The 13,483-nt window shown below is 36.4% G+C and overlaps 1 protein-coding gene across 1 annotated transcript; it reads left to right on the top strand.

Moving 5' to 3' along the window:
* Positions 1–8,467: 8,467 nt before the first annotated feature.
* rgs2 (regulator of G protein signaling 2) lies at positions 8,468–10,581 on the top strand. The gene is made up of 5 exons (XM_028028269.1): positions 8,468–8,601; positions 8,690–8,776; positions 9,123–9,184; positions 9,404–9,570; positions 9,673–10,581. The coding sequence occupies exons 1-5, from the start codon at positions 8,507–8,509 to the stop codon at positions 9,865–9,867; spliced, it is 606 nt and encodes a 201-aa protein (XP_027884070.1). The 5' UTR covers positions 8,468–8,506; the 3' UTR covers positions 9,868–10,581.
* Positions 10,582–13,483: the final 2,902 nt, after the last annotated feature.

Genomic DNA, 13,483 nt, shown 5'->3' with positions numbered 1-13,483 from the left:
AAATTGCCATCATCTACATTATTTCTTTCCTGTTTTACAAGACTGAACTCTTCCTTATGGGTTATTTAAACTTTTTGCTTTGCAAGTTGCAAATGTGGCTGGAAAACGTGGATAAATTTTCATAGAATTGTTATTTGCACTCCTTGAAAATAAACAAGAAATGTGACAATTTTTCCATCTGAACTTTACTAAAACCCGTCAGGGCCAGTTAAATCTCTTTAATCTTCAGAACGTTTTAAGAAAAAAAAGTAGGGAAAGTCAAAGCAGTGTTAGGTTATATCACAATATTCCAAGCTTTGAATATCTCACAAGTTAGTTTTATATGAGAATAGAGAACATATGGTGCAACTGTAACCTTAGCAACGCCTGGCTGCCAAGATAAACTGAAACACCAAGCGAGGAACGCATTAATAAGGGAAGCAGCCTGGGGTGGCTGTGGCGTACGGGTTGACACTTGCCACATGTCTTCCCCCTCTCTCATAACCTACTTTCCTGTCAGACCACTGTAAAACAAAGGCCACTTGAACTGGAAAATATCTGTTTTGAAAAAAAAAAGAAACAAATGAGAGAAGCAGCCAAAACACTAATGCTAACTGTGGAGGAGCTGCATAGTTTCATAAATCAAATGGGAGAATGTGGAGACATAATATTGCATTCACGTCATAATATAGATATAGCAATCGGATAAAGGCTGCAATAACATTAAAACAACAAAACGTGTGTAAACAAGAGCTCTGACTTACTGTATTCCGTGCATTTTTACAAGTTTGTTTTTCATTCAGTGAAGTTACTCACAGTGGTGAGGATATTTACTCAAGTAAAACTACCGATACTTACAAGAGTAAAAGTTAAGGGAGACATAACAAGAAAATATGAAGACCAGAATTTTACATTATGACCCTATCAATTCAATTGTTTGAAATATATTCAGATGGGAGGCATTGTTATGTTTGTTGTCAATTTAACCAAGACACAGGTATAAGCAGAGGCCAGTTGAATTTTAATGATGACAAATGAAGACCTCAACTGAGGACTCTGGCATGAGGAGAACAGGACATGGAACTGACATGAGAGTAATAGAGGAGTCCACCAAGGAGCTATGAAAAACCAGGAGCTTAAGTACTGAGGAAGGGGAGGAAAATGATAAAGATCCAGGTGAGCGGTAGGATGAAAGCAGGGAAACTGAGAGAGGTGGAATAATTTTTAAAAAAGGAGCTGTATCAAGACCAAAAAGGATATGCATAAAAAGGAAAAGTCTTAAAACTAACATAAGGAAATACATTAAAAGGCATAAAGAAAATAACACCTGGAATAAGTAAGAAACTAAACAAAAATGAAATATCTAATGAACTAATAAGACAATAAGAACATCAATGAACAAACTGCACATGGCATAACCTAAATGGTAATAATAACCAAGAAATGATCAGAAAGGAAAACACACAAAAAAAACACAAACAACTTTAATAATAACAGGCAAAGCCATAGTGCAAATCCAATTGAAAATATTTCACAGAGCTTAAAAACTGATTGATCTAGACTTTAAGAGGAAGAATTGACAAACATTTCAATCACTTTACAGGCTGGTGAAGACATACACCAAAGGTCCTGCAACTGTCTTTACACAAAGAAGTTGTAACTGACTCTCGAAGGCTGACTGAACATTCCACATTGTTTAGAATTTTATTTGCAAAACATAATTTAAAAAATGTTTACATTTTATTTTGCATTAACAGGACAATTATGTAACTATATGTTGCTATATCATTTAAAACCCTGTTAAAATACATTGAAGTTTGCAGTTTTAACTGGGTAAAATGCTTTTGCAATTATTTCTAAGAAGTCATTTTGCATTCGGGAACATGTTTTATAAAAAGCACCACTGATAATGGACCTCTGACCTTCCCTATTTTCAGCTTATATAACAACAAGCTTTACAGACTAAGTAACTGAAATGCAAAATTCCATGATAGTGTTGACACTCATTGCCTGACTCGTTGTGAAATATTTCACTTGTGGTTAATCTGCTTGTTGAGTCGGCTCATTCTGACAAACTGCTAGCTCAACCATACTGTGAGAAGCTTAGTTTCCTCAAACTGAGCCCACTCAAAAGGCTTTCAGCTGCACGCAAGATACTAACTGCTGATAACAACTCTACAAAACCCCAAATGAGAAAAATCCACATGATCACTTTAAAGGTTTTGACTTCTTAATGTAAAAATTAGAGACATGGCAAGTTTTAAGTTTGCAACCATTTAACAAATAAGAGCTACTTTGTCACTTGTCTTAAGTTAAGGTAGCGCGAAAAAGGAAGCTTTACTGACGGATCAAAATTTTCTGTTTTTCCAAACCAAAATTGTTCCACTGATCCACACTAAATAAAAACTTATTATGAATGTTTTATTATTAATGTTATACTTATTTTACATGGTTATTCAACACTATGGTCTACTACAAGACCACTACACAAATATGTGCCTCTATTTTTTTGTCAGAGAAGCAGTAAAAGAAGCAACCAATCAATCCTTTATCATGTGAGTAAAAATAGGAACAAATTCTGTCAGATAGGATGTTGGAGAACTTGAAAGGAAGGGAGTGCTTTCAGAAGTGTTTTGATGTCTGTGACTTTCCTGTCCCTCAAACCAGATAGACTTCAATCAATCGGCACACGCCGAGTGTCACATGTTTGACCTTTTTTAACACTCAACCTATTTTTGTCCTTTTGCAAAGGTGTGCCTATTGAAGTGAAACCAAGTGAAGAGTAGGATCAAATCCCTTGGAGGCACTTTTGTCTCTCACTTCTTCTGGTTAAAGAAAACTTCAAATTTGTGTTAATATAAGCAGATAGATTGTTCTCGTGGGTTTGTTTCCTTTTTTTTATCCTACAGACATTGGTACAAACTATTATGTTTATACATACACAAATATTGCTGCGTCATTGAGACATAGACAAGAAAACGTTGCTTCTGTTGCTGTGTGGTTCAAGTGCTGAAACACAAGGCATACATATACCGTAGTACAGTACTTAATACAGAAAACATTGTTAAACTTGTATGCAAGTCAAGTGAATTAAACTGCAATAAATATTGCATCAAACATTATTTGTCATAAAATTTGTGTGTGTTTTTGCAAATAGGACACTTGACAAAACACCCCTACTTGAAAAATGTGTACAGTGTGTACGAACACACTAATGACCGCAGATTCCAACTGGAATGGCGAACAGTTGGTTAAGTACATAGCATCTACATACCTATGGAAGAAGAAGTTGTGGAACTGTGTGTCATAAATTTGTTGCCAGAAATAACTCCCACTTTATAAAGGTGCCGTCTTTACAAAAAAGTATAGCTATTTCTAACATCCTCACTGAAATAAGCAGATGAATAGACTCCTTTCTCCAGCTCTCCAGTAACTTCTTTAAAGTACTATACCAGTTGCCTCCTTGCTAACTATAAACCAGTGTAAGCTACAGGAATAATCTTTTAATTCAAGTAGCATAGATAAAATTTGATGTAAAAGACTAATTTACATTTTACATTGTCCTTGTTTAGACTGTAGGTATTTTTTTTAATTGGTGTCATCACAGTCTGCCAGTGTATCTTTCTTTAAGTCACACCGAAGTAATTCTTCAACCCGTTTGTCTACTTATGATGCCAAAACAAAGGATGATCAGCGCCATGGAGACGTGTTGCCAACTGAGTACCTATTGTTGCGAAAAACAAAAACACAGACCTCTGTGCTGGTTGTGACCTGTTCAACATTACAATATGCAAGAAAAATGTCACAATTAAGTCATAAACTGTCACCACACTATTTCCCAACACCTCAGCACGGCCAGGTATTAAGCTTGGACTCATTTACCATTTAAAGGCAAAACTTTTGCTGGAATAAAAAAAATGATCATCTATGAATGTTAACCACCCACCTAATGCTGAGTTATTCTACATTTTCCTTTTCTTAAACACATTTCAACATTTTGATGTTCAGTGAAACTTTTAACGATAAGAGGTCTATGTAAATCTAAAAAAAAAGAAACTACATAAAATGTTTCTAAAATATAATACAAGCAATTTCTGATGAAAAATACATTTGGAATTGCCCACTTAGGTAAATCAGATCAATTTAAAATTAAGACAAAATTCCTGCTCAGCATTTTGAAGTAGATGTTCCCTATTTAAGCCTCAGATATTTACATCCTTCTCAGCCTCTCACGTGTTGGAGAAGAGGTTCCAACTGATTGTCGAACCTCGGATTGATGAGAAGCGATGTGACTTTCATCCTGGCTGTGAAACAATGGAGAAGTTTTTTACCCTCACATGTCAATATGCTTCTCTGGTCTACATGTGTTTTGTGTAACTATCTGTTGTTGTTTTCTTTTTGTTTTTCCCCTCCACTTCGAATGAGAAATTAAATAAATGAATATTATGATCTACAGGCCCAAATACAGCTAAAAAGAAAACATTATAGAATCACAATACAGTATATGGCTTATAAGACACAATAATTGACATTTCGAATCATTCTTATGTCATAAAAGGGCCACTGCCATAAGTAAACACTATTTACATTCATTAGGGCAAATGTCCAACTAAAATGTTCCTAATGATGAAATCTCTATTCAGAAGCCAAGAGAGATAAGTCATTGCTGAAGCACTTGTACATGAAAGTGTGTGTCTCACCTGTCAAACAATCCTACTTTATGTAGTTGAAGGAACCCATAAAATGTTTGTTCTGTCGGTAAAACTGTTAATGTTTACGAAAATATACTTAAGCAGCAATGCAAAAATAAAACCTAATGCAACCCAATATTTCGTACAAACTATGGTAATTTTAAATTATATCCTATCACAGGAAAAAGAAAACAATTCTGTCAAGTTTAACTTTACCTAAAAATGCTTTGTAAACTTAGCCTGAATCTATAGACAGTTTATGATATTTTTAAGCAAAGACATACAAGCAAAACTCTGTTTAAGTTATTTACTCTTACTTAATAAGCCTGTTTTTGTGGTGTTAAATGTTGTGTTTGTTTTGCCCAAAGTTCCAGCAAAAGAGAAAATGTAACTCAGCTGATTTCATTACCAACCTGTTGGTTGAACTTCAGTAAGCTATAGACAAAATAGAAAGTCAGTTCAATACTAATTCTTATTTTATTATTATTATTATTATTATTATTATTATTATTATTATTATTATTATTATTATTTTATATTGTTTGACTGCCAGGTTGTTTGAAACAAAAAGAGAATGTGTTGTACTGATTGCTGTGCTCATGGTCCAGAGCATATCTTTTAAGCCTTGGAAGCATCATGCTGAACGTTGACCTTTTATTTTGTTGCTCTGTGCTATCAGTCTGAGCAGAAACCCCCAAATGAAGATTTAGAGTGCACACGTCCTTTCTGCAACTTCCAAAAACACAAAAAGGACACGTGGTGCAAAGCAATGATGGGAATTGCCTTCTGTTTAAGACTGCAGATAAAACGAGTGCTTTAGTGGAAACTTGGCTCTGCTCTCCATCCACTTATAAACAGACATCTGCTTACACACAGTCTGCACATCATAATAAGCAGAAGAGGTGAACACCATGTTTTCACAAAGCATAGCTTTAAACCCGTGCGAAAGCAGGGGGGAGGCCAAGGCTAACCGCAACAGTGTACAACAGGTGACGCAGATACACTATTGCACTGATAACATAGAACAAAATGTGATAATTCTACATATAAGCATGTTGTGCTCCAAAGTGGATTTGACCTCTCAGTTCTGTGGGGATGTGATGTCATAAAGAATCCCATAATCTTACTGGCAAAGGTTTTACTGTGCCTGTTAAGTCCCTCTTCTTGCTAATAACATTGCTCTAAATCTTTACTGTTTAAGATCATAAAAAAATAATTTCAGTTCTGATTAACTTTTTCCATCTTCTGTTTTTATGAAAAAGAGATTTAAGGACCAGAGTTTTAAAGAAAGGCATAAATGGAATAAAAAGACAGCAGTTTGTGTTTAGCAAAGATGATGTGGGTTATTCACCAGCTGTGTATACATGCAGTACCTGCAGGTTAAATTTGACATGATTTGTCCCATTCCTTGCTACAGTGAACTCAGTTAACCTGTTTTTAATGTTACTATGAAATGTTGCAGGTCCATATGGGCAAGTTGGGAAGTTATACAAAAACATACAATTTAAGTTAATAAGCCCTTGAAAAGATATGTAAGATAAACATAATTCATTCCCTCACTTGAAGCTGCATCATCATTGTAAGTCTTTTTTTGTCATCTAGTTGAGAAAACAAGATGCAAGATTTGCAACAAGATGCAAACTCCACACAGCCTGAGATCTTTCTGTGTGGAGTTTGCATGTTTTCCCTGTGTGTGCGGGTTCTCTCTGGGATACTGTCTGGTATGAGTGTGTGTATCTCTGGTTTTCTCTAATGGACTGGCGACCTGTCCAGGGTGTACCCCGCCTCTCGCCTAATGACTGTTAGGTTTTGGTACCAGCCCAGGTCACCCTGCAAAGACAAGCGACTATAAACAATGAATGGACACTGAAAAGCTGAGGAAACACTGTTCATTATATGTATGGAGTAACTTGCAAATGTACTTATATGCGTTGAACCTTTCTACATTGTGTCATAGCACAACAGCAAAATTTTAATGTGTTTTAGTAAGATTGCATAAAGAATGTATAAAACAATACCCCACACTCTGAACATCTCACAGAGCATTGTTTAGTCTGTATAAGAGTTGTACACACCATCTCTACTTTGAAACATGCTTTTCTTCAGCACATCTGATGAGTCATCACAGGAACACACTGCAAAGAGGAAAAGTCTTACTCTAGATTAGGTAACGTTTTATTTGTACATCGAGACTACAGTATGTATTATTTTCTGTACACTTTGCCATTATTATATTGGTCAAAATCTCACTTAAAATTCAAATAAAATACATTCAAGCTTGTGGATTTAACGTGACAAAATGTGGAAATGTATGTTTATGTTTAAACCCACAGCATCCACTATCCTTTCATTTAGGCCATTGTCAGGTCTTCAGATTGCCCGTGTTTCTCTAACATCTCTCTAACAATGTAATAAGCCTGGCTCTCAGTTAAAAAAAATATCTCATTTACTACCACTGCAATTTAGAAAATAACTTGTACTACATTATTGTAGTCTCCATGACTATCAAAAGACACAGAAAAATACACAGAAGGAGAAACAGAGGAGAAAATCAACATTTAGCTCATAAACAATACTGAACAGCTGAGCAGCTAAAGAACAGCATGTTTTATCACTAAAAAGAGCAAATCCAAGTCAAAACAACATGCTCCTTTTTTCTAATCCCTAATTAACCAAGACTAATTTAATCATATTCAAAGCAGGCAAGGTTTTTATCCGTTTATTGATGAAAGAGGCATTGATATAGCTTGAGCTCCAAAATAACTTCACATCTCAAATTTAGAACTTGCATAATTTGATTTCTATCAACCACATCCGACACTATCTCTATCATCTTACGTCAGCTGACCACTGACAGCCAGATATATTCCCAGATAACCGTAGGCTCGCTGGTGTGTGTGGTGGGTTATGTTTTTTTAAACAAGCATGAACCACTCCTAATCCTGTTGGGTTTAAATTTTCAATGTTGACTTAAATGGGTTGTAATATTTGAGTTTGTGTTTGCCAAAGGAGTATCAGTTCCTAGAGAAGCTTCACAGTTCAGATGAGATCCTCCTGAGAGCTTGCAGAGTAGGCTGAAACCTTATCCACTAAATCAAACTGTTTTCTAAAAATAGAGAATTCCTTAACATAAGAGTCTCATCTTATCTGATGTTCTGATGTGATCTAAGAAATGTGAAGTTGTCTCCTGCCTAAAGCTGACCTGTCTTTTTTTTATCCATCCCACCTTGAAAGGTGAGTGGATATTACATAATCATATCTGTGCCAACCTGTCATATCTCAACATGCCATGATGACAAAAGTGTCAAGATGCTTCATGCTCACACACCCTTTATGACTAATTTAATAAACATTAAACATCCAGCCATGTTTCCAGTGTTAGAATGACTCTGTTGTTCAGGACAAATAGAGAATGAAGAAGAACGACACAGAGGAACTAGAAAAAAATATTTATTTTTGACAAAACCTGCTAACATTTCAGGTTTTGTTTTTCCTTTCAAAATCAGTTGAAAAAAGATACACTGAGATAAAAAACTAAAATCAACCTGGAAACAGGAGTTAGCAGGAGTGCATGTAAACTTTATAAAACATATAAACAATGTTTGCCATATATTTCACCTCACTCTTAATTTTGAAAACCGGCAGCATTTTCAGGGAGGGGATGTTTATGCAGTGACAGCCTCTCTTCTGCCTCAGGCAAAGTCAGAGGCAGAGGCATACCAGAGTCCATTCAGAGTCTGGTTGGACCGCCCTCCTATACGTCATCCATGACTTCCAGAGCAAAAAGTATAAAGCAGCCTCACAAGCCAAGAGGGAGAAAGAGACAAGACTAAACCATGAGAAAGAACCTCAGCAGCATGTCGTCACAAAACATGGCTCTTCCTGACTGCATGAAACCCAGTGACCTGTCTGCAGAGAAAAGGGGGATAAAGTAAGTCTTATTCAAAGATCTTTTGATGTTCTTAATGAAATTTTACTTAAAATAAGAAGTGATTAATGGATCTTGTACTTTTTAACAGGAGAAAGAACTGGAGAAACAGAATAAGATTTCTGTGGACAAACTCTTCCAAGTCGATTCTGCATCCAATGAAAAATAAGTCATACAGGTAGGATGGCAATTTTTATATATGCACATACTGTATATGTATGTGGTTGATACATTGTATTAAATTAGGTTTGAGGACTTTTATCCGCATAACTATATTTTGATACAGCCTACTGTCAAAAGGACTGAATATATTCAAAGTGAAAGAGATTACAGTGTTCAGTGTAGCAGAACAAACTGCAAAAAGAAAGTAAGGCTATGTAGTCAAGTCTAGTGAAAAGCTAGCCAGTCGATTGTAATACTATTTTAGCTGTTGTAATCAATTGCAAGGATTTACAGTGGCGTAAAAAGTGGTAGTTGTCTCAGCTATAATTACCTCTTACGAGAGCTCTGTTCTCTACCTTCAGGCCAAGTGTTGATGACGTGAATCAATGGGCACAGTCACTTGACAAACTACTCGGCCATAAATGTAAGTATCATTCATCCCGCTGCTGCAGCAGTCTTACATAAAAGCGTCTCAAAGGTCACACTGTAACTGGGAGCTGAATAAAGGAATTTTATTGGCCTCAATAAACCAAAGCTCGTAATAGCTTTGCACTCACTTTACCTTCCATTAATGGGCAAAGAGCCTGAGAAAGACGCAAGGGAACATCTCGCAATCCTCATGCTCTATTTCTTCCTCCCACAGATGGGAAAGCTGCCTTCCATATCTTTTTGAAGTCCGAGTTCTGTGAGGAAAACGTCGAGTTTTGGACAGCTTGTGAGAACTTCAAGTCCCTCACGTCACAAAAAGCGCTGACATCCAAGGCCAACCGCATCTATGAGGAGTTCATTAAAAGTGAAGCTCCAAAGGAGGTAAGAACATTTGCTCTTTGGGAAGTTATTTTAACCTTATATTATTTTCTCTGTGGTTTTGAGAATATCAAATGTTTAATATTTTGGGTTTTTTTGCCACAGATAAATCTGGATTTCAACACAAGAAATGCTATTGAGCAATGCTTACATGCACCCACTGCCACGAGCTTCCATGCTGCACAGAAGAAAGTCTACAGCTTGATGGAAAACAATTCCTACCCTAGGTTTATCCACTCAGACCTCTACAAGGAACTGTGTGCAGTTGCCAGTGGAAATAGCAAGCTCATAAAGTGCTAGTCAAACCACACACACACTCCTGAAGTCATTTGTTTACCGCTATGACTGTGAGTTCAGTGCAGATGATGTTCATTCCAGGAGCTGCATCAGGATAACAGACCTGAATGCAAATTTTGAACATTAACAGCAGCAGCGAGTGTGGAAAATGCAAAGTGAATTTTTAGGTTGTCCTGCTGCGGGATTTCAACAAGGAAGCTGTGAGGTTAATATAAATAAGCTGCAGGAAAAGTGCAGAAACGTTTTACAAGGTGGAATTAAGGTTACATTTTCATCACCGGGTCATTACCCACATTTTTTTTTTTTTTTTGATCCACTATTACAATTTTAGGCTATTTCAAGTTTTATGGAACAATACACTTAGAACAGAATAACATTGTAGAGCTGCAGAACTGAGAAATGGAAGCACTGAACTGTGCTTCTCTGCTCCAATGAAACCGACAGTGCTGTAAGAATGTATGTTTAGTCAAAATCCACTGAAAAACTATGTAAAAGAGTCTTACACTTTTCTGTAACCCTTTTTTTTTTACTCGCATTTGCACTTGTTTACACAAGGTGTGCAAGTTTAATGTGTATGATAATGTCAACTGTTTTCACTGCAAATGATTGTGAGAATGTAAATACTGTAATCCTGCACTAGATATCATATTTCATGTATATTTAAGCTTTGGGCAGCTGGCCTGCTTTAGAAATAAAATATTTTCTCAATGTTGAAAACCTTGAATGTGGTTCTTTATAGATCTAGTTCAACCATAAACCTATACATTAGAATCTCAGCTTCACTGCAAGATCTTTCACCCACATTAAGATCACTCTTTCTTCAATGCTTTTGTACATTTAATCCATAGATGTTTGTGGATTTGACCAAGGTTTTTGGAAATTAGTGGTTGATTTAGAATAGTAATTATATTATTTAAGCTACTCAAGTATCAAAAATATTATCAGGCAATCACAAATTACATTTATTGTTACACAAGATACATATGATGTCATACAATGATTCAAAGTGCGGTGTCCACCTTTTCAAATGAATGCACTCAGAAAATGACCTTCAAGAAGAACTCATTTGTGGACTAGGCCTCCATGAGTCATTCTTGTCCCATCTGAGCTGTGAATCTCTGCAGTTCCTCCAGAGTTACCCACTAACCTCTTGGGTGCCTCTGTGATTAAGCTTTTCCTTAACCCTGTGTCAGTTTAGGTGGACAGACATGTTTTGGTAGGGCGGCAGTTGGACTGGGTCTATGTTCAATTACAGATTGAACAGAGTTTTGTAGAATGTTAAATTTTTATAACCTAACTCTGCATATAACCTTTCTGTAGCTTCATTCCAACACTTCCTTCCCTTGGAAGTCTTAACAATTTAGGTCAATTATGTCCTGCAACAAACCTCACAGAACAGCTGTACTTATACTGAGATTAAATTACACATCGGTGGACTATATTTTAAAAAGTTTAGTTTTATATTGTGTAGAAGTAACAGTGGCTGAATACAAATGTATGCCACACTTTTCAGATTTTACTGTTTCCTCTATCTTCCCAGCTATACATAGTTTTATTTAAGTGCTGTGCATGAATACAAGTGAACTTTGTTGCAGCTTGTAAATTTCAGCTGCAACAAAGTTACAAAGATACATAAAAACTTCTGGAAGGCACTACATGTGGGAATTCATGCAGAAGGCCATTTCAATAAGTATAAGTCTCTTTGCTAATTTTAGTGGAAAATTCTCTAGATGCCACGCAGTCAGCGTCACTCAGCCTAAATTAGAAGGAGTAATTTAAATAGCAGTCATTTACCCATGGCAAAAGGACAAAGGTCTGCAATGAACCTAGCTATTAGAAACAGTTTGCTAAGTCACACAACTACAGCATTCCTTATCTTTTTGGAATACTACACCCTTCTTTGTTTGACTATAATAACAATGATGAGTGTTTAGATTGTCAGTGGAGAAGAAGAGATAGTCTGAATCCTCCTCCAGTCTGGCGTATGTCTGCGTTCAAAGAGGCTGAGAACTCCTTGCAGCAGGAGGAAACAAGCATCCTGCTCCTGACACCTCCTGCTGCCTTTACCTGGAAACATATTCTTTTTCTTTTTTTTTTCTTCTCTGTGCCTGCAGCTGAGAGCAGTCTATTTCTGGCCTGTGTCAATAAAAGTGGGTGTAGTCGACTGAGTAAATGTGTACAATTTACTCTTTGTATTTGTTTTAAGGTTTTTATGACAGCAAAAGAAGAGATGTTCCTTATGTTTATATGATTACTGCAGATTATTATTATTTTTTTAAACTTCAATGTCTAAAATGTTGTGCTTGTTGGAAACATTTTGAACTATAAGCAAAAAGAAAGCCTGCACCTCCTGTCATCTGTGTTGTTTTTCTGACATTTGATGTCAGGTTACATTAATTTACTTGGTTTATGTTTAAATACTTTGAACAGAAACGTTTTTAGCAATGGGCCTCTTCAGCTCTCTAAGGAACTGTGTGCGATAATGAGCTTCATAAATAAACTTTCCTTGCCCCTCCAAGTAGGCATACCAAATACGCATTCCGTTATGCAGCAGTCTTGCTATTTAGGACTTCATTCTTTTTCATAGCATTTGTGTTCCCCGTCTGTCAACTGCGGTACTTTGTCCCGTGACCCTAGTCAAACACACAGATAATTTTAGTGGATTCAATAAAGAGCTAAATACAGCGTGGTGATTAGGGTATACAAAAACCTCTGCTGAACAGAATACTTGCTACTTTAGTTGCTCGTTCACGTGTCGTGTCGTGACAGAATAATAAAACAGAGAGGATTTTTTTTTTTCCCCTCAGCTGGTAGTAAGACCAATGAGTTTTTCATCCGTTGCCATGCACTGACCTGGCAACAGACTCCTGGGATCGGGTCCAATAAGTACTTAAGGTGCATATGTAAACTGGATCTAAAATTAGAAACTGGCCACGTCTTACTTCGGTCAGCAGACTGCAGATGCGTCAGAATGCACAGAGGTTTAGAAGTACGCTCTGTTCAAGAGCAGCAATTAAAGCAAATAAGTGCATTCTCAGTAAGTTTCCATTCAGATGCTGATTCAAATGGGAAGAGAAAGTTCGGAACATCAACATATTTCTAACTCTAAGAAATGGAAAACCATGTGCTGTTTTGGTTGATCTATGAGTGGATTTCTGTTTCAGAAAATAATTTTGTGTATATCCCCACAAGTCTTGGACGCAGAAGCCTTGTGAGCTCATTGTAAGCCCTTTGATAAACAGATGCAATGGCTTCACTTTATCATTGAGATTAAACCGTGGGACTAATCCATATATACTAAATAATCCAAAAACACGTAAAAACTTGGAGAACTTAAAACAATTCTAAGTATGAATATTTTTAAAAGGGGCTGCACAGTGGCTCAGTTGGTGGCAGTGTTGCATCGTAGCAAAAAGGTTCAGGGTTTGAATCCGGCATGACGTCTTTCTGCATGGAGTTTGCATTGGCACCAACTGTCGCATGGACAACCAGGTATAGACAGTCAATTGATGGACTGGATTTCTTTTATTGGTCTTATTTACAAAATTACAATTCCATGCTTTGTCAAAACGCTAACAATCGCAACACAATGATTCTAACAAAATGAGATTATATGTTA

The sequence above is a fragment of the Xiphophorus couchianus genome, chromosome 9 (assembly GCF_001444195.1).
Source record: "Xiphophorus couchianus chromosome 9, X_couchianus-1.0, whole genome shotgun sequence".
Taxonomy (NCBI): Eukaryota; Metazoa; Chordata; class Actinopteri; order Cyprinodontiformes; family Poeciliidae; genus Xiphophorus; species Xiphophorus couchianus.
This window is presented reverse-complemented; position numbering and strand designations above follow the sequence as displayed.

Coding starts and splice junctions, on each gene's coding strand:
- rgs2 (XM_028028269.1), top strand. CDS start 8,507: ATGAGAAAGAACCTCAGCAGCATGTCGTCACAAAACATGGCTCTTCCT. Junction 8,602..8,689: donor GCAGAGAAAAGGGGGATAAA/GTAAGTCTTATT, acceptor ACTTTTTAACAG/GAGAAAGAACTGGAGAAACA. Junction 9,185..9,403: donor CAAACTACTCGGCCATAAAT/GTAAGTATCATT, acceptor TTCCTCCCACAG/ATGGGAAAGCTGCCTTCCAT.